The sequence below is a fragment of the Salvelinus fontinalis genome, chromosome 2, assembly GCF_029448725.1.
Source record: "Salvelinus fontinalis isolate EN_2023a chromosome 2, ASM2944872v1, whole genome shotgun sequence".
Lineage (NCBI taxonomy): Eukaryota > Metazoa > Chordata > Actinopteri > Salmoniformes > Salmonidae > Salvelinus > Salvelinus fontinalis.
In genome coordinates, this window is record NC_074666.1 from 32,664,522 (window position 1) to 32,685,200 (window position 20,679).

At 40.1% G+C, this 20,679-nt stretch overlaps 1 protein-coding gene across 3 annotated transcripts; it reads right to left on the reverse strand.

The window, feature by feature from the left end:
• Positions 1 to 242: 242 nt before the first annotated feature.
• LOC129817022 (brain mitochondrial carrier protein 1-like) lies at positions 243 to 18,856 on the reverse strand. 3 transcript variants are annotated; one of them, XM_055872019.1, is made up of 9 exons: positions 18,709 to 18,856; positions 18,031 to 18,126; positions 13,284 to 13,422; positions 11,079 to 11,173; positions 9,357 to 9,442; positions 9,075 to 9,170; positions 8,702 to 8,826; positions 8,335 to 8,548; positions 243 to 6,780 (listed from the first exon to the last, which is right to left on the reverse strand). In XM_055872019.1, exons 2-9 carry the CDS (start codon positions 18,092 to 18,094, stop codon positions 6,739 to 6,741), a joined length of 861 nt encoding a protein of 286 aa, XP_055727994.1. In that variant the 5' UTR covers positions 18,095 to 18,126; positions 18,709 to 18,856; the 3' UTR covers positions 243 to 6,738. The 3 variants fall into 3 exon arrangements, with proteins under 3 accessions (XP_055727994.1, XP_055727990.1, XP_055727985.1); XM_055872015.1 differs by having other exon boundaries at positions 18,031 to 18,129; XM_055872010.1 differs by lacking the exon at positions 18,709 to 18,856 and having other exon boundaries at positions 18,031 to 18,300.
• Between the last annotated feature and the right edge of the window lie 1,823 nt (positions 18,857 to 20,679).

The following is a 20,679-nucleotide window of genomic DNA, read 5'->3' on the forward strand; positions in this document are numbered from 1 at the left end:
CGTACAAATTACCTAAACTAACCTGTACCCCCGCAGACTGACTCGGTACCAGTACCCCCTGTATAGCCTCGTTATTATGTTATTGTGTTACTTTTTATTATTTTATTTGGTAAATCATTTCTTAACTCTTCTTGAACTGCACTGTTGGTTAAGGGCTTGTAAGTAAGCATTTCACGGTAAGGTTTACACTTGTTGTATTCGGCACATGTGACAAATAAAGTTTGATTTGATATCAGACCGTATAACACGGGTATGACAAAACATTTATTTTTACTGATCTAATTACGTTGGTAACCAGTTTATAATAGCAATAAGGCCTCGGGGGTTTGTGATATATGGCCAATATACCACGGCTAAGGGCTGTGTCCAGGCACTCCGCTGTACATAAGAACAGCTCTTGGCCATGGTATATTGACCATATACCACACCCCCTCGGGCCTTATTGCTTAAATAGATCACTGATGGATGTATCAAAACCATCAGTGGATATATTTTATTTCGGAAGTATACATACTTGTTTTTTTATACAAAACCAAATCCAATCTGTAACTGAAAATAGTTTACACGTAATTAAACAACCATACAATCAATTGACTAAACAAGCAAAATTATTATAAATATGATTGCAAATACAGTTTTATCGACAGACATTTGACCAAAGTGCACATGACCAGGTAATATGACAGGCTAAAAGATTTGACAGAGACCAAACAGTGTCCCAGCCATCTGAGTCATACAGCAGTAGAGAATACAACCATGAAAACAGAAATAAATACGATTTACTGTCGTCAAAATATACAATGCCTTCAAAAAGCATTCATACCACTTGACTTCTTCCATATTTTGTTGTGTTACAGCCGGAATTGAAAATAGATTAAAATGTAGATTTTGTGTCACTGGCCTACACACAATATCAAAGGGGACTCATGGTTGACTTTTTTTTTTATTAATTAAAAATTAAAAGCTGAAATGTCTTGAGTCAATAAGTATTCAACCCCTTTGTTATGGCAAGCCTAAATAAGTTCAGGAGAAATGTGCTTAACAAGTCACATAATAAGTTACATGGACTCACTGTGTGCAATAATTGTGTTTAACATGATTTTTGAATGACTGCCTCATCTCTGTACCCCACATATACAACACAGATTCAACCACAAAGACCAGGGAGGTCCAATGCCTCGCAAAGGGCGGCACCTATTGGTAGATAGGTAAAATAAATAATCAGACATTGAATATCCCTTTGAGCACAGTGAAGTTATTAATTACACTTTGGATGGTGTATCAATACACCCAGTGACTACAAAGATGCATGTATCCTTCCTAACTCAGTTGCCGGAAAGGAAGGAAACCGCTCAGGGATTTCACCATGAGGTGATAGGAGAAAACTGAGGATGGATCAACAACATTGGTGTTACTTCACAAAACTAACTTAAATGACAGAGTGAAAAGAAGGACACCTGTACAGAATAAGACAATATTAAAAAACATGCATCCTGTTTGCAATAAGGCACAAATGTACAAGTTAAAAATGTGGTGAAGAAATGTACTTTATGTCCTGAATACAAAGCGTTATGTTTGGGACAAATCCAATGCAACATCACTGAGTACCACTCTTCATATTTTCAAGCATGGTGGTCATGTTAGGGGTATGCTTGTCATCAGGAAGGACTAGGGAGTTTTTTGGGGGGATAAAAAGGAACGGAATGGAACTAAGCACAGACAAAATTCTAGAGGAAAACCTGGTTCAGTCTGCTTTCCAACAGACACTCAGAGACCAATTCACCTTTCAGCAGGACAATAACCTAAAATACAAGGCCAAGTATACACTGGAGTTGCTTATCAATACGACATTGAATGTTCCTGAGTGACCTAGTTACAGTTTTGACTTAATGGGCTTGAAAATCTATGGCAAGACTTGAAAATCGCTGTCTAACAATGATCAATCAACTTGACAGAGCTTGAAGAATTGTTTAAATAATAATGTGCAAATATTGTACAATCCAGGTGTGCAAAGCTCTTAGAGACTTACCCAGAAGGATGTACAGCTGTAAATCACTGCCAAAGGTGATTCTAACATGTATTGACTCAGGGGTGTGAATACTTAGCCTTGATGACAGCTTTGCGCACACTAAAGGTGGCTACTATGAATAATCTCAAATATAAAATATATTTTGATTTGTTTAATACTTTTTCCCCCTCCTACATGATTCCATATGTGTTATTTCATAGTTTTGATGTCTTCACTATTTTTCTAGTGTAGAAAATAGTAAAAATAAAGAAAAACCATGGAATAAGTAGGTGTGTCCAAACTCTTGACTGGCACTGTATGTAAATTAGATATTTTTGTATTTAATTTTTAATACATTTGCAAAAATGTCTAAAAATGTGTTTTCACTGTCATTCTGGGGTATTGGGTGTAGATGGGTGAGAAAATAAATTTTGAGTTCAGGCTGTAACAACAAATTGTGGAATAAGTCAAAGGGTATGAATACTTTCTGAAGGAACTGTATAACAATACAGTAAGGCAAGTCTAAGGAGTCAAATGGTAACAGCCGAATGACAACATTGTACTGTCATTTTCATGATATAAAAAGAAAGACAGGATTATGAAGAGAAAGCATTCAGGGTTGGTCAATTCTGAAATTCCAATACAATGATGAATCCATTTTCAATTAAGGTTTTTTCTATTCTTAAATTGGAAATTCAAATCACTCCCTGAAGTGAATGAACTGAAAATGTACTGATCACCTAAGTATGTATTGATCTATATCATGGTAATAATCAATTTGTGGTTACCAGAATGCAGCTGGAGCCAACTATATGGGTTGTATAAATGCAATAATTGTCCAATAATCATTATAAAAGAACAGCAATTAGATAAAAATACATAACACTGCATTTTTGAGTAAAGGGGGAAAAGGTTCAAGACTTCAAGAAAGTGTTCTTTGTTAAGTTCATATAGGAAAACATGAGATTATTTAAAAAATAGATAAAGCTTTGGAAAGAAATTCGATCCAATAAAAATAAAAGTTATTCATTCATATTTTTCAATAAATCTGACTAAATATATTAGCCAATATAATAGTCTCTACCACACAAACAATGGATGTGTTTAAAAGGAAAAAATCCCACACAATACTCTGTAAAAAAAGTATTACATCATGGTAAAGACACATCATCATGGTAAAGCTGTAAAAGCTGAAAGGACGGCTTATTAAAACATGACTGCTGAAACAACAAATGAATGCTTATAATTGTCCTATTTCACACATGTACAAGTCTCTATTCATACGCATTTGTGATTTATTATTATAATTTTTTTTCCATCTCCCAACTCAGACACCCTTGGAGAGTGGAGTCACGGCCAGGGTCTGCCATTATCAACGGCGAACATGGACCAATTAGGGCTAAGTTCCTTGCTCAAGGGCACAGACACATTTTTCAACTTGTTGGCTCAGGGCTTTGAACTAGCAACCTTTCGGTCACTGACCGAACACTCTAACCGCTAGGCCATCTGCCGCCCGTAAGCATGATCTGTAAAAATCAAACCTAAAGAAAACAGGACGTTGGTTTCAATTAATTACACAGTACATAACACCCACATCTCTCACACCTAATATCCATATACATGATCTGGAAATGCTACAACAAAACTTGTCATTCTAATAAAAACAGAACTCAACATGACCATGGGACATGAGGCAGAGGCACAGAAAGAGGCATCATAGAAATTAGAAACATGATTATGAAAGTAAAGTGTAAGGCTTGAGTAAGTATGTAACAGTGCAGTTCTCCTGGTACCTAGCCAACACTGACCTATTCAGGGACAGCGCTTTACAACAGCGGTGCAGTACATGCACACTTTGGCACTACGGCCCCCATATCCTAGTACTACAGGCCATTTCTATTCAGGGCTTTACGCAAACCTCAAAATAGAAACAAAAAGCAAGTACTCTGAAGTAGCTTTATGTACAAGCTAGACATGCCTGTCACAATATGGTGTATCCACCTTCACATGTGTCTCTCTGTACATACATGTACATAATGTACTTATGGGAATCACCATGACAACCAGGCAGGTCCAAGAAATGTCCTAATTGCCTCCACTGCCATGCTTGTTCCTGACAAGAAAAAAACATATCTCTGTTTCACACAGAGGTCAGGGGACTTGGAGAGGGCAAAGGAAAATAAGATAATCTAAAACCTTTCAATAGTTATACTACCTTCTGACGAAAAGTGACATGTTTTTTTACAGTAGAATTTGTGCGTGCGCCAACAACTTATCGGGTATTCGGGGGTTTTTGTAGTGAAATACACAGAAAGCAGTCACTCTTCGGGGAACAACTGGTGGCTTTGGTTCAACAACAGACTGCATTCAAGTAATGACAAAAGAGTCCCCAATCCCATCTTATTGGCCATACAGATAAGAGTCTCAGCTTTGTCCTGAGTTCCTCTAAAAGACAAAACAGAATCTATTGTAACCTTTTCTTAAAAAAGGTAAGTCATTGAGAATAAATGATTTGACAATAAAAACCCGGTTAACCCATCATGCATCCTCTGCTAGCTAGCGCTGCCCAAAACAGTGAATAGATTATTCAAACGTCAGATCAGACAGGCAAAACAACAATTCTAAACATTTAAAGAGATTGAACCAGATCTTTACATTTGTAACATATTGTACGAATTGGAATACGTAACATATCATACGAATTGCAGGACAACTTTTTTTTTTTTAATTTCAGGAAGGAACATATACAAAATAGTTGACGTACACAACTGTGCACAATTTGCAGAACCAGTTTTGGCTCGTGAGCGCTACTTTCTGGCTGAAATTACATAAAACCTTTGTCTTTTTCCTGCATGTCCCATGAAGTGCAGAGATGCGGTTAAAAACTAGGTCAGACACAAACAGAGGCCCATTCCACATCTCTCTAAATAAGCTCAAGTAGATCTCCAGTTCCCGTTCCACCCAGGATAGTCCTCCTCCTCACTAAGAAGGTAGCGAGCTGGCAGGCAACCTACCTAGCTAATACCTTATGGCCCAAACAGGCTTCCGTCCTCAGCTACAACCTAAGGTTTAGCTGCCAGGAGAGGCCTCAAGGGTGGTTGAGGGGTATGAAGAAGTGTTTTAAAAAACATAATACAATTAATAACTTTAACTGATTTTTTTTTATACTATAAATATTATTAAAAGTTCAAATAAAACTAAAATAACACTTAGATGAGCATGCACAGACATATAGATTGTGTGACAGAGAGAGGGATTGTGAATGTAACAAGGACGAAGGGCTGAGGCGTCAAACTCATTCCATGCAGGGCCTAGTGTTTTCAAACTCAAGTCTCAACCTCAAAGCCAGTTCCACTGCATTTTTCATAGTTCCCCTCTAATCAGGGACTGATTTAGACCTGAGATACCAGGTGTGTGCAATTAATTATCAGGTAGAACAGAAAACCAGCATGCTCGTAGATTAAGAGTTGAATAACCCTGGCCTAGTGGTTTTTGTTTTTTTCCTTTCAATTAAGACCTTGACAACAAGGTGAGAGGAGTTCTTTACTAATTAGTGACCTTAATTCATCAATCAAGTACAAGGGAGGAGTGAAAACCTGGACACTCGGACCTCCGTGGAATGAGTTTGACACATGGGCTGGGGTGTTGTGGGGTTTCCCGCTCTCCAACACACTATAGACCAGTAATGGGCAACTCCAGTCCTCGGGGCCTGATTGTTGTCACACTTTAGCCCAAGCTAACACACCGGACTCCAATAATCAACTAATCATGATCTTCAGTTTAAGGCCAGGCACCACAGGCCGAAGTGGCATTTTTGCATCTACCTATCAATTTTGAGGTTTGTTGGCATTTTGGTTAATTAATTTTAGTATTTTCAAGAAGTAAACTTAAAAATGTCAAACTTGATAAATGTATATTTTCTTTAGTTGATCATACTACCGTCATCAACAATATGAATTTTAACCACTTTAAAATTGGACATACATCAATCATTTTAAAGTTCACTGAATTACACAATTTCGAAGCTCATTTCATAGAATGTTACAAACTGGACTACATTTAATAACTTACTTTGAAGAGATGGTGATTTGGTGTGAATAGGCTTTTGGTATTCTTAATTCAGTGTACTTGTCTTTACCTGCCATTTCCAAAAAATCTAACTCTTCCCACCACCAACTTATTTTTCTCAGCTTCAGAAGCCTCTGCATTCGAATTGTGTGTAGTTATCCTTAGATATATTCTCCAGAGTTGCCCAGGGGGAATTGTTGATGTAACTTTTTAAAATTCTAGATAACATTTGGAAAATTGCACAAAAAAATGATTTTGTTTTTATATACAAGACTTTTAAAGATAAAAAGTTTATCCAGAATCTGCTCTGGACAAGTCAGGTCCTGGAGTGCTTTAACTGAAACAAACATTTAGGCAGAATTCATCCAGCATCTATAAAAATTTAATTTGTATGGTATGCAAATATGTATACGTATTACCTAATTTGCATATCTTAATATTTCAAACATTTATACAAAACTTCGTCTACATTCAACTAGGAAAAGTAGATTGTTATATGATTAAGATAAAATAAAAAACAATCCCCAATAGGGTATGGTGCCTGGCCTTAATCAGTTGTGTTTGCTAGGGATGGGGAAAAAGTGGGAGAACACTCCGGCCCCCGAGGACTGGAGTTGCCTATCCCTGCATCTAGTCCGACGGGGTGTCCACTTCCTGTCCAACTACAAGTTGAGTTTCTTCAGCTGCTCGAATGTGATGAAGAACTAAATAGCTCTGGTTAAGGACAACAGAGGACGGCAGCCTTGAAGTAACTATTGTAAAGTGGCTGTTCCACTGGATGTCATAAGGTGAATGCACCAATTTGTAAGTCGCTCTGGATAAGAGCGTCTGCTAAATGACTTAAATGTAAATGTAAGTATATATAGTCTTGACATTATCTCTGCCCATACAAAAATAATCATAATACATTTAAGACTTTACTGAATAAAATTAACATTTGGTATTATTCAATATCACTGTAAATATACTGAACAAAAATGTGTTGATCACATTATTCATGAGCTGAAATTAAAGATCCCAGAAATGGTCAATTTGCACAAAAAGCTTCTCTCCCAAACTTGTGTTTCCATCCCAGTTAGTGAGCATTTCTCCTTTGCCAAGATAATCCATCCATCTGACAGGTGTGGCATATCAAGAAGCTGATTAAACAGCATGATCATTACACAGGTGCACGTTGTGCTGGGGACAATAAAAGGCCACTCTAAAAATGTGCAGTTGTGTCACAACAATGCCACAGATGTCTCAAGTTGAGAGAGCGTGCAGTTGGCATGCTGACTGCAGGAATGTCCACCAGAGATGTCGCCAGAGAATTGGATATTCATTTATCTACCATAAGCCGCATTCCAGCGTAATTTTAGAGAATTTGGCAATACGTCCAACTGGCCTCACAACCGCAGACCACGTGTAACCACGCATGCCCAGGACCTCCCAAATCCGGCTTCTTCACCTGCAAGATCATCTGAGCCCAGCCACCCAGACAGCTGATGAAACTGAGGAGTAATAAAGCCTGTAATAAAGTCTGTAATAAAGCCCTTTTGTGGGATAAAACTTATTCTGATTGGCTGGGCCTAGCTCCCCACTGGGTCGGCCTGTGCCCACCATGGCTGCGCCCCTGCCCAGTCGTGATATCATAGATTAGGGCCTAATGAATTTTTTCAATTGACCGATTTCCTTATGAACAGTAACTCAGTAAAACCGTTAATTGTTGCATGTAATATTTTTGTTCAGTATATAACAATGTTCTATCCTTGCATATTTTGCTTCAGTGCATGTATTTGGTGCCTTCTACTGCTAGGAATAGTGCTCTACAATGTCTATAATTAATCAACAAGACACAAGGAGGTGTGGTATATGGCCAATATACCACGGCTAAGGGCTGATCTTATGCACGATGCGTTGCGGAGTGCCTGGACACAGCCCTTAGCCGTGGTATATTGGCCATATAGCACAAACCCCCAAGGTGCCTTATCGCTATTATAAACTGGTTACCAACGTAATTAGAGCAGTAAAAATTTAATGTTTTGTCATACCCGTGGTATACCGTCTGATATACCACGACTGTCAGCCAATCAGAATTCAGGGCTCGAACCAGACAGTTTAAAATACTCAATATGACCTGAAGCAAAACTGAACTGACATAATAGAAATCGATATGTAAATGCAGGGAGTGAGTATGAGGTGTTCGGATGGTTCAGGATGGATCATAGTGCTGGCAACACAGTGGGTTTGAACTTTGATTCCACTGATGGAAAGGATACAATGATGTTCCATGGCCCCAGCCGCAGCCAGTTGGGCCAGAAGCCCTTGTACAGGGCAAAGAATCCCTCGTTCTTCCATGTCTGCATTACTCCGTCCAGCGTGCCTTTATACATGGGGTTCCCTGACAGCACTCGCTGGTTCATCATACGTGTCCGCACTACGTCCACTGGGTTGGAGGCTAGCGCCCCCGCCAGGCCACACATAAAACTGGAACTGTAGGAAGAGACAGAAGTGGGAGAAGCCAGAAGTTCAGGTGTAATATGCTCACTCAATATAAAACCTTTTTAAAGAGAGCATGTCGGGACATAAGGAATAACAAATAGTATTTCTATAGATGCATTATCCAATATTGATGTCTAAACTCACATAAAGTGTGTGAGTATGGTGTCTCCCATGGTGCCAGACTTGATGAGGTGCTTCTTAGTGATGTCATAGACAGGAAGCTCCACTCCCACTACGATGGCTGCCCGCTGAGCTGTAGGGATGACGCCCTGAGAATGACAACAATATAAATAATCTGAGAGTACCAGTCACTTAACGGTCTTCAGATGGCCTAAAAAAACAGCTCTCTCACTGGTCACCATCTTACACAACAACAAAGACCACAAAAACTAAATCCTAGCAATATGCCTATATACTTCACCTACTACTGCTGTCCCAACCACACAGTACATGGGGGTAGTTTAGAACAGATCAGAGCCACTGTTTGATAGGTTGTGACAGAGAGAGGACCACTCACCCTCCACAGGCCACGGGTTCCCTCCGTCTGGTAGATGCTAATGAAGTTGGACATCATGCTGCCTTGTAACAGACTGCCCTGGGCCTGCATGCGGATCTGAACACAGAACATCAGGGCTTGTGTTCAGCAGGCCAGAACGTTGTGGAACGTTCAGATAGAAATCTATTATAGAACAAACATGCCTCGGACACAAAAAGGAATCACATCAGTTCTATTCATGACATCTCTATCTGCAATGTCCAGGATCTAGAACTTCTTTAAAATACTTTTTTTTTTTTTTACCTTGACGACATCAGTGGGGTTGGCCAGAGAGGAGGACAAGACTCCAGACACCACTCCACAGAACACATTGATCACCATGGTCTCATCTGTCAGGGCAAACACAGGACAGCCCGTTACTCCTCCACATAACACACACACACAAATAGAGAGAAATGCTAGAAAGACAAAAGTATGTTCCACGTAATAACAAGAGGCTATAATTCTGAACGAGAAGTTTTGCAAATGATCTATTATTTCAAGGTGAACATAAAATCTAAAAGATCAACACAAACATGCAGTAATTCAACTTCAGACAGAGAATCATGAGAATTAGAAAGCCTACATGTACATAAAGAAAAACAGAGAGCCATTATCCTATTCATTATCACAAGTAAATAATGACTACCAACTACATCTATCTGCAATTTGGATTTGTCACCATTTCACAACATACCACTACTGTATTATTGATACACTACCGTAATGGGACAGAGTGAGACTGCACCCTGTCTCTCTTACAGTACGAGGTTTGAAATGGAATGGGGACCTTCATTTATTTACTAGAAGTTATGACAGTTGGGGTTAGGACAAGAGATTATTAGTCACCGGCAAACAAAACAAATCTACAGTGGAAGTAGGTGTGACACAGGCGCAGGAAAAAAAGAATGGATCAAGTTAAGAACAATAGTTACAGTGAAACCTTGATCAATGTGACCAATAGTTAGTGTGGTCCTGGCACCGTTCACTATGGCAGGAGAACGGGCACTGGATTCCCCGCCCAACCACCACCACACCAGGCAAACCACAGCCTGTATCAAAATAAGCATTCAAAACACAGTGGCACATCCTGGCAGAGTGAGGCATGCAGAGTGAAGAAGCACAACAGCAGAGAGGTCTTCTGTTTACAACACACACAATCACAAATAAAACCCAGTCCCCACTCCCTACTAACCCCAATCCTTATTAAATCTCAGAGAAAAAAATCAAACCCCTATACTAACTAGGTGAACCCCTGTCAGACTTCGTTTGGTCCGTTTCTCTAATGCAGGGGTTCAAATAATATTGTCATTGTTTGTACAGTAAATACAGATAGTCTCTCAGTGGAAAGTGATTCCTGTGATATGAGGATATATGCTGACGCCGGTTAATGTAATGCAAACCTATTGATAGACAGCGGAGGAGATTTGTTCCCTCTTGTCATGGAGGCTCCCAGTCGTCTGTTTAGATTGGGCTATAGTGACAGCAGTTAGACATTCTCCATCTGTGTCAATGCAGGTTGTGCAGACAGGTATTTGAAAGGTTTTCCCCAGCGGTTATTTTTGCTGATGAGGGTATAAGAAAATGCCCTGTCAAACTCTACTGGAAGGCCTAGAAACAAAACACTGATCTTCAGAAGAATCAGCACAATGGTCTATTTCAAAATTACAGGCTTTATTTAAATCCCTGTTGTTTCTTTGTGTGTGCAAATTAACAGTATATGGTGAAGTAAAATCAAGTGCTGACTGCTGTCCCCTCTACCCTTTCAGGTTGGCCAGCTAACCTCTTCCTTCCTCCTCCTCCCCCCCCACACACATGGCTGTAAAGGGGTGACTGTCCTGTCCTGGTATGAGTATTTGGAATGTCAGTCCCTAACATGAATTTGGCTGGGAGTTCAGTATTCAATCAAAAGCTATATGGGTGGAGCAAACAAAGAGAATATGATGTGAGATAGAAAGCAGTGGGGACAGAGTCATTGAAACCCACCTTCCGGATGGGTCACAAATAACCTCTTCAGTGTGTTGTATGTCCCAATCTTGATGGTCCCGTAGGAGGCTTGCCTCAGGAGAGCTGGGGAGATGCTGCACGGAAAAGAGAAAGACAGAAGTAATATCAGGGAATGTCACTTCTATGAACAAGTGAAGAGGCACTCTGCCTAATTTTCACATTACCTTGCCATCAGGACTGTCAAGACTTTGGAAGGCATTTGTATTCTGCCTGTGGAGCTCAGTTCCCTAAATCAACTCTTGTTTAGGTTGCACACTATTGACTATTGTTGTCATCACACTAGTTCTAGACTCCATGAGAGCAGAATGACCTAACAGGTACTGGATTTCAAAAGCAGTTCCCTGATAAAAACCACAGCCAAGAAGAGCACTTCGCCCCTAGGTTGTGCTAAAGATCATTCCCACTTTCCTTGTCAAAGGTCACCCTCTCACAAACAAGACCAGATTCTATGTCAGTAGCTCAGAGGTCAAATGTTGATATTATCTTTGAGAATGAGAGAAGGTTCTAGTAGAGTTTATTTAGATTAATGGATAGTGGTTTACATGATAATGATCTAACTGTGTTCTAAAAAGAAAAATATTGTGTTTGATTCCATGTTCTACAATGGTAGAACTGAGAGTCTTGGACACTGTGTATACTTACAAATTAAACATTTATTGACAAGTTCACCCATTTGGCCACATAGACCTTTGTCAAAGCATGACTTTTCAAAAACAAAAATATTGAATTTGCAAGTACAATGCAAAGAGGAGTCCCTTGTACCGTTGTTCAGTTCTTCAGTTGTTGCTTCTCCGATGCACCTTTGAGCTAAGATGTTGTTTTCTATTCTGTTAGTCCCTGACCTAAGCCTCTTCTAAGAACTCAGACCTGGACATTGTGTCCTGGATGTTGACATATTCAGGCCAGGAGTTTAAGCTGACCTGACAGTTTCTTGCCTCCCTACAGTAATCCTACAATGTGTGAATACCATGTATGGGTCACATATTTTGTTAAGTCTGTAAAAACGTTTGCCAATTCACTGAGACATTTGCAACCATCTCTCTAGTCACCAGCATTGATATGATCAATTCTGATAAACTGCAGAAGATTACTACAATTCTGCATACAGTAACAAGTAGGGCCTAGGACTACATTTGGACTGACTGCCACAAATCCAGCAAGAGGTTGCATTACACTGTGCAAACAGCATGAACATTAACATATGGTTATGTATGGCATAGCATTTAACATGATCATCTACAACAAAAGTATATTGTAAACATGGCATGACAGCCCTCTATATCCTCCTCCTAGCCATGATAGCAGGCATCTGGAATACAATAGCCACTTAGAATTTTTGCTATGCAGTGTTCATGGTGTTTTCATATTCAGAAGCACCAGGCAGTCATCTGATCTAAGTTGTGGCCATTACACACAAAATAAATCTTGCATGTGTACCAGTATTGCTTCCGTCCCTCTCCTCGCACCAATCTGGGCTTGAACCAGCACACATCGACAACAGCCACCCTCGAAGAATCATTACCTATTGCTCCACAAAATCTGTGGCCCTTGCAAGGGAAATAACTGCTTCAAGGTTTTATAGCGAGTGACGTCACTGATTGAAACACTACTAGCGCGCATTGCTAACTAGCTAGCCATCTCACAGCAGTTACACATGACGCAAAACAGGTTGTACCCTTCCAGGGATAGACGTTAAGGTCAGAAAGGCATTCCTTCATTGGGCAAGTCAGGCATATTTACTTGCCAGATAATGTAAAGTAGCAATTATTACCTACACAGAGGGGTGGAACCAGAAAGACCAGCCTACTGGAATTCTTTGCATTTTGGTTGTTATCAGGGGGGGACTCACTTGCCTCGGGCAATAGGGCAAGCCTTAATGTCAATCCCTGCCCATCCAATCCAAACAGGTATGTGTTCCAACATAGCACACGATAACGTGTGGGGCGGCAGGTAGCCTAGTGGTTAGAGCGTTGCAACCGAAAGGTTGCAAGGTCGAATCCCCGAGCTGACAAGGTAAAAATCTGTTGTTCTGCTCCTGAACAAGGCAGTTAACCCACTGTTCCTAGGCCGTCATTGAAAATAAGAATTTGTTCTTAACGGACTTGCCTAGTTAAATAAAGGTAAAATGTAATATGTTATTTTCTATAGTGTATAACATGTGTAAACCATATTATTTTTGCTGACCCAGAGTACAGTGCCTTGATGCCCTCCTCCTTGCCGATCTTGAAAAGGGCGTGGAACATGCCCCGGTAGCGCACCTCCATGTACTGAGACTGGCCCTGCACCTGCAGCCGCGTCTTAGTCAGATCTATGGGGAATGTACCTAGGGGGAGAACAGCAGACAACATCATGACAACATTGTTTCGTTTAGAGATCACAGGTAGTATATCAATGAAGAATGTTCAGATGACACACAGTGACCCCTCAGTAACTAATGCCACGTTCACATTCTAGTCGGAATTAGAAAACTCAGAAATGTACGACTTGCTGATTCTTTAAAACACGGCACGTGTATAATTACAACCAGTTAGCAAGTTCTGAATTTCCTAGTTCCGACTAGCACGGAAATGCAGCATTAGGTCAGCTAATAATCTGCTATGCAAGTGCCGCATCGTTTTCCAGGAAGTAGCCTTGCTTTTTTTATTTACTTTTGTACACTTTTTGAATGGTATTCAATGGCCAAAAATGTAGCGCAATGGTCTAAAGCGCAAAAACTTAATAAAAGGCATTTGGCAGAAGTAAAATCCTCCACAAATATAATATACAGTGCATTCAGACCACTTGACTTTTTCCACATTTTATTACATTTCAGCCTCATTCTAAAATGGATTAAATTATATTTTCCCCCCTCAACCTACACACAATACCCAATAATAACAAAGTAAAAAGTCGTTTTTGGAAATGTTTGCGCAAAAAAAAGGAAATATTACATTTACGTAAGTATTCAGAACCTTTACTCAGTACTTTGTTGAAGCACCTTTGGCAGTGATTACAGCCTCGAGGCTTCTTGGGTATGACACTACAAGCTTGGCACACCTGTATTTGGGGAGTTTTTCACATTCTTCTCTGCAGATCCACTCAAGCTCTGTCAGGTTGGATGGGGAGCGTCGCTGCACAGCTATTTTCAGGTCACTCCAGAGATGTTCGATCGGACTCAGGTCTGTACTCTGGCTGGGCCATTCAAGGACATTCAGAGACTTGTATCAAAGCTACTCCTGTGTTGTCTTTGCTGTGTGCTTAGGGTCGTTGTCCTGTTGGAAGGTGAACCTTCCCCCCAGTCTGAGCTGTTGAGCTCTCTGGAGCAGGTTTTCATCAAGGATCTCTCTGTACTTTGCTCTGTTCATCTTTGCCTCGATCCTGACTAGTCTCCCAGTCCGTGCCTCTGAAAAACATCCCCACAGCATGATGCTGCCACCACGCTTCACCATAGGGATAATGCCTGGTTTCCTCCAGACCAAAGAGTTCAATCTTGGTTTCATCAGACCAGAGAATCTTGTTTCTCATGGTCAGAGTCCTTTAGTTGCCTTTTGGCAAACTGCAAGCTGGCTGGCCATGCGACTTTTACTGAGGAGTGGCTTCCGGCCACTCTACCCTAAATGCCTGATTGGTGGAGTGCTGCAGAGATGGTTTGTCCTTCTGGAAAGTTCTCCCATCTCCGCAGAGGAACTCTGGAGCTCTGTCAGAGTCACCATCGGGTTCTTGGTCACCTCCCTGACCAAGGCCGCTCAGTTTGGCGGGGCGGCCAGCTCTAGGAAGAGTCTTGGTGGTTCCAAATGTCTTACATTTAAGAATGATGGGGGCCACTGTGTTCTTGGGGACCTTCAATGCTGCAGACATTTTTTGGTACCCTTCCCCAGATCTGTGCCTCAACACAATCCTGCCTCAGAGCTCTATGGACAATTCCTTGACCTCATGGCTTGGTTTTTGCTCTGACATGCACTGTCAACTGTGGGACATTATATAGACAGACATATAGACAGGTGTGCCTTTCCAAATCAATTGAATTTACCACAGGAGGACTCCAATTAAGTTGTAGAAACATCTCATGGATGTTCATTGGAAACAGGATGCACCTGGTCTCAATTTCAAGTCTCATAGGAAAGGGTCTGAATACTAATGTAAATAAGGTATATCTCTTTTCTATTTTTAATAAATTTGCAAACACATCTAAAAACCTGTTTTCACTTTGACATTATGGGGTAGTGTGTGTAGATTGAGATTTTTATTTATTTTTTAAATACATTTTAGAATAAGGTTGTAATGTATTTTTTTTTTTTAAAGGGAAGGTGTCTGAATACTTTCCGAATGCACTGTAGGCACACTACCAGTCAAAAGTCTTATTTTTTACTATTTTCTACATTGTAGAATAATAGTGAAGACATCAAAACTATGGAATAACACATATGGAATCATGTAGTAACCACATTTTTTTTAAAGATTATTCAAAGCCACCCTTTGCCTTGATGACAGTTTTGCAAACTCTTGGCATTCTCTCAACCAGCTTCATAATGTAGTCACCTGGATTGCTTTTCAATTAACAGGTGTGCCTTGTGTTGTGACAAGGTAGGGGTGGTGTACAGAAGATAGTCCTATTTTCTAAAAGAACAAGTCCATATTATGGCAAGAACAGCTCAAATAAGCAACGACAGTCCATCATTAATTTAAGACATGAAGGTCAATCAAGGCGTACAATTTGCAGTCACAAAGACCATCAAGCGCTATGATGAAACTGGCTTTCATGAGGACAGCTACAGGAATGGAAGACCCAGCGTTACCTCTGCTGGAGAGGATAAGTTCATTAGAGTTACCAGCCTTAGAAATTGCAGCCCAAATAAATGTTTCACAGAGTTCAAGTAACAGACACATCTCAAGGAGACTGCGTGAATCAGGCCTTCATGGTCAAATTGCTGCAATGAAACCACTACTAAAGGACACCAATAATAAGAAAATACGTGTTTGAGCAAAGAAACACAAGCAATGGACATTAGACTGGTGGAAATCTGTCCTTTGTTTTGATGAGTCCAAGTTGGAGATTTTTGGTTACAACCACTGTCTTTATGAGAAGCAGAGTAGGTGAACGGATGATCTCCACATGTGGGGTTCCCACCGTGAAGCATGGAGGAGGAGGTGTGATGATGTGGGGGTGCTTTGCTGGTAACACTGTCAGTGATTTATTTAGAATTCAAGGCACACTTAACCAGCATGGCTACCACAGCATTCTGCAGCGATACACCATCCCATCTGGTTTGCGCTTAGTGGGACTATCATTTGTTTTTCAACAGGACAATGACCCAACACACCTCCAGGCTGTGTGAGGGCTATTTAACCAAGAATGAGAGTGATGGGAGTGCTGCATCAGATGACCTGGCCTCCACAATCACCCGACCTCAACCCGATTGAGATGGTTTGGGGTGAGTTGGACCACAGAGTTTAGGAAAAGCAGCTAACAATTGCTCAGCATATGTGGGATCTCCTTCAAGACTGTTGGAAAAGCATTCCATGTGACTACCTCATGAAGCTGGTTGAGAGAATGCCAAGTGTGTACAAAGCTGTCATCAATGCAAAGGGTGGCTACTTTGAAGAATCTAAAATATATTTTGATTTGTTTAACACTTTTGTGGTTACTACATGATTCCATGTGTTATTTAATAGTTTTGATGTCTTCACTAATATTCTACAATGTATAAAATAGTAAAAAGAAAAGAAAACCCTTGAATGAGTAGGTGTGTTCAAAATTTTGACTGGTACTGCATGTATGTGTACACACACACACACACACACACACACACACACACACACACACACACACACACACACACACACACACGAAGGGGAGACAGGTTAAAGAATAATGTTTAAGCGTTGAGACATGGATTGTGTATGTGTGCCATTCAGAGGGTGAATGGGCAAGACAAAATATGTAAGTGCCTTTGAATGGGGTATGGTAGTTGGTTCTCAGGCTCACCTACTAACAAACATTCCATTCTGGCTTTAAAAGCCTGCCAAAAACAAAATGCATTGTGTCCAACTATTTGAGTGTGTCAAGAACGATGATGTTTTTTTTTACGCTCAACAGTTTCCTGTGTGTCAAGAATGGTCCACCACCCAAAGGACATCCAGCCAACTTGACACAACTGTGGGAAGCATTGGAGTCACCATGGGCCAGCATCCCTGTGGAACGCTTTCGACAACTTGTAGAGTTCATTTCCAGACTAAATTAGGCTATTCTGAGGGCAAAAGGGGGTGCAACTCAATACTAGGAAGGTATTCCTAATGTTTTGTACACTCAGTGTACACACACACACACACACACACACGTATATATATATATATATATATATATACACACACACACACACACACACACACACACACACACACACACACACACACACACACACACACACACACAATTAATTTAATGATATAATTGTCAAGCCCCTTCAAAAGATTAGGGGACATGATACTGAAGTAAAGAGGAAGAGGTGATTACTATCACAGGGTATATTATCTCAATACAATGAGGTGGAGTAACAATGCATTGATTGCAATTCAAACCAACATGATTTCGCTTTCAGCAAATAGGTGTGTTGCATTGTTAAGCTTTTTTTCCAAGGAGCGGTATCATTTAAGTTGGTTTATCTAAGTAAATCTATAATGGCTTGGGGTTGCACACAATTGCATCACTGTAGATCTACTCCATTGGAGTAACATCATTCATCATTTGGAGTAGCATCATTAATCATTTGATGCAGCATCCATCATTTAGGGCCTTCGCCATCACTCAAGAAGCGAGACTGATGCACATCTCGCAGTGCTTCTCAATGTGACGGATCTAAACATACGTCTTAAATGCGTGTGACTAAAATAATAATGAAATTAATGCATGATTAAAATACATTTGTGTGAAATGGTTTGGTGCATCACTAACCGAATTCTGCGACAATAGAGGCCATCCCTCCGTAGATGAACGGTTTCCAGTTCAGGTTGGTCATTTCGGTGGTGGCCGCTTCTACGTGATGGAGCCCTGCTAAAAACAATAGCAGGCCGCCGAAATACAAATAAAGAAATTGTTGTAATCGTACAACATGTAACATTGTGCTACCTGATTTGATTCCTCCCCGAGAGCTCATACAATCAGCATCACAAAATATTGCGCCGGAAAGGAACGCCTCTCTCAAAGAGTCATTAAATTAGCCATCTCAAATATTGAGAATTTCTATTGGCTGCAATTTAAGTCAATCAACATTTAAAGGATTCCAATTGGCTTTGGTTGTTTCATTCCCCGCCCATATCACTGTGTGTAGGATAAAGCGAGTGACAGCAATGTCATTCATATTTTCACCACAAGATGACACAATGTAATGTTATCTGATACTACCAGTTCAACTTTTAAAATACAGAGGCGAGTCCCAGTCCTATCTGAAATGTCAATCAAATCAAAGGAATAATCGTTCATTTAGCAGAACCCGCGTTGGCCGCAAGGTCCGCATGTTAGCGACAACCAGCTTGCTACTATAGTTACTGTAGCTTGTTAGCTAAAGCCAACAGTTCTAGAAATAAGTTACGAAACCCGCTACAAACTGCAACACCACATAATGACACCTACCAGTAATGTAAATACAAGTTGTGCACTGCTATTTTATTTTAGATTCCATATCTTCGACATCAAGTGGGTTTATTCAATAAATAAAACAACACAAAAGTTATCCGGCTACGTAGCTTTCCATTTCTAGTGGATTTGTGCCGAAAGAGGAACAGAGGGCACCGGAAGTTTCCGGAACCATTTGGAAGGGTACGCGATAATGATGCAACGCCTTTTTTATGTAGTTTGCCTTTGTTACAATTTCCCTAGGCCTACATTTATCATGTAGTAAATATATTACGTCATATGGCTATCTATTACACCAGACTTATGTTGTGAGTGAAAGTTATAGGCATATAAAACATATACTTGCAAACATTTATGAAAACAAATGTAAAGTGTATTTTATATCAGTTTTGATAGGCCTACAGCATGAATGACAAAAGACTAAACTGTTATAACATTTAGATCAATCAAGTGGTACAAATGTATTGAACATATCTTCAATCTTGGGGGAGATACTCCGAAAATATAGTCTACTTAACTAAAGTTACTACTAAAAAGAAAATTCTTGCCTACTTCACCTTTTTTTTATTTAAGCAAAAAAAGTAGTCTGTAGTTCCAGTAGTTAGCTAAAAATCCATTAACTACTGAAAACACTACCTAGATTTGAATTTATTTCAACTACCACCAAGTTAATGCAAAGTTGAACTACATGTTGTTCAATACTCCCCAACACTGCCTATCTTCCCATAATTTGCACAAGGTAAAAGCCCAGTATTATTTTATGAAGACGTTACATACTGCAGTATATGCATTCATGGAGCAGATTTAACTAAACTCAATCACATCAAGTCCAGCAGGAAATCTTTTCCATGTCCAGTGGTATTTTTTAAGCTCATTGAAAGCATTAATTTATTGACCATCATGTAGAAATAACTGCTCAGTTCTCCACAAGAGGGCATGAAATGAATGACACCTTTGAATGATCCTGTAATTGGCTTTTCCAGCACTTGCATTACAATGCAGGACATTTCTGCCACTAACACAAAGCTCATGCACTTAAACAAATGCTTCTAACATGCACTGCATTTCTTCAGCTATGTCAAAGCATGCTCATAATACTTAATACATGGCAAAAGTATGTTCATACTCATTCATACTCTGCAAAAGTAAAAATGCTCTCTGTGAATGGCATTCTGTGTGCACAACAAATTTACCAGCTACTTAAATCAGTCAGTTCTGTGGCGTCTCCCCTCAAGCAAGAGCAACCATACCCTACATCGTTATGCCTACGGAAAGCTGCCAAAATAAAATCCAGTGTCAATGGCCAGCTCATTGTATCCCATCTATGTATTACAAATGTGTTGTTTTCTGTGCTAACAATGGTGCTAACATTCAAGTAATATAATGGAAAGATCAGTCAAGCATTTAAAAGGGAACAGCCTGAGCCACAGAATCACAGGTGAAACCTGAAAACATAGTAGACCTACAAGTATGTTTGCGTCCAGGGCCACCCCTAGCCACTAAGAGACATAAGCGGCCACTAGGGGCCCCCAGACCACACAAACAAACTCAGGCAGGGTCTCAACTAACTGTTAGAATAGTAGAATGTTTGGTTGTGCATCAGTTTTCTCTTGTCATGTCAGTGACTGACAGTCACTCAATTAGCCCATGTCAACAATTTTTGGGATTGGTATATTAGTCTAGCCAGCAATCTAAACTTGTAGTAATCATGGCCGAATTACCGACCAGGCACGCAGGGCACATGCCCAGGGACCCTGAACTCCAGTGGGCCCCCATTGATTGTATTAGTCACTCTCACTCATATCATATTATATTAACATGGCAAGAGTCATGGCAAAATGTGTAGAATTGCAGGAAATTAGCTTTAAAACTGCACATTTTAATCTCTGCAAAATAAGTAGAATTCCATGAAATGAATTATAAAATTGCAAAATGTTCTCTCCGGCCCATGCAAAATGTGTAGTATTG

Excerpts from the sequence above, each read along its gene's own strand:
- LOC129817022 (XM_055872010.1), bottom strand. The coding sequence starts at position 18,232 with ATGAGCTCTCGGGGAGGAATCAAATCAGGTAGCACAATGTTACATGTT. Across the intron at positions 9,443-11,078 it reads ATTTGTGACCCATCCGGAAG|ATGAGACCATGGTGATCAAT; the intron begins GTGGGTTTCAAT and ends TTGCCCTGACAG. Across the intron at positions 8,827-9,074 it reads GAACCCGTGGCCTGTGGAGG|GGCGTCATCCCTACAGCTCA; the intron begins GTGAGTGGTCCT and ends TGTCATTCTCAG.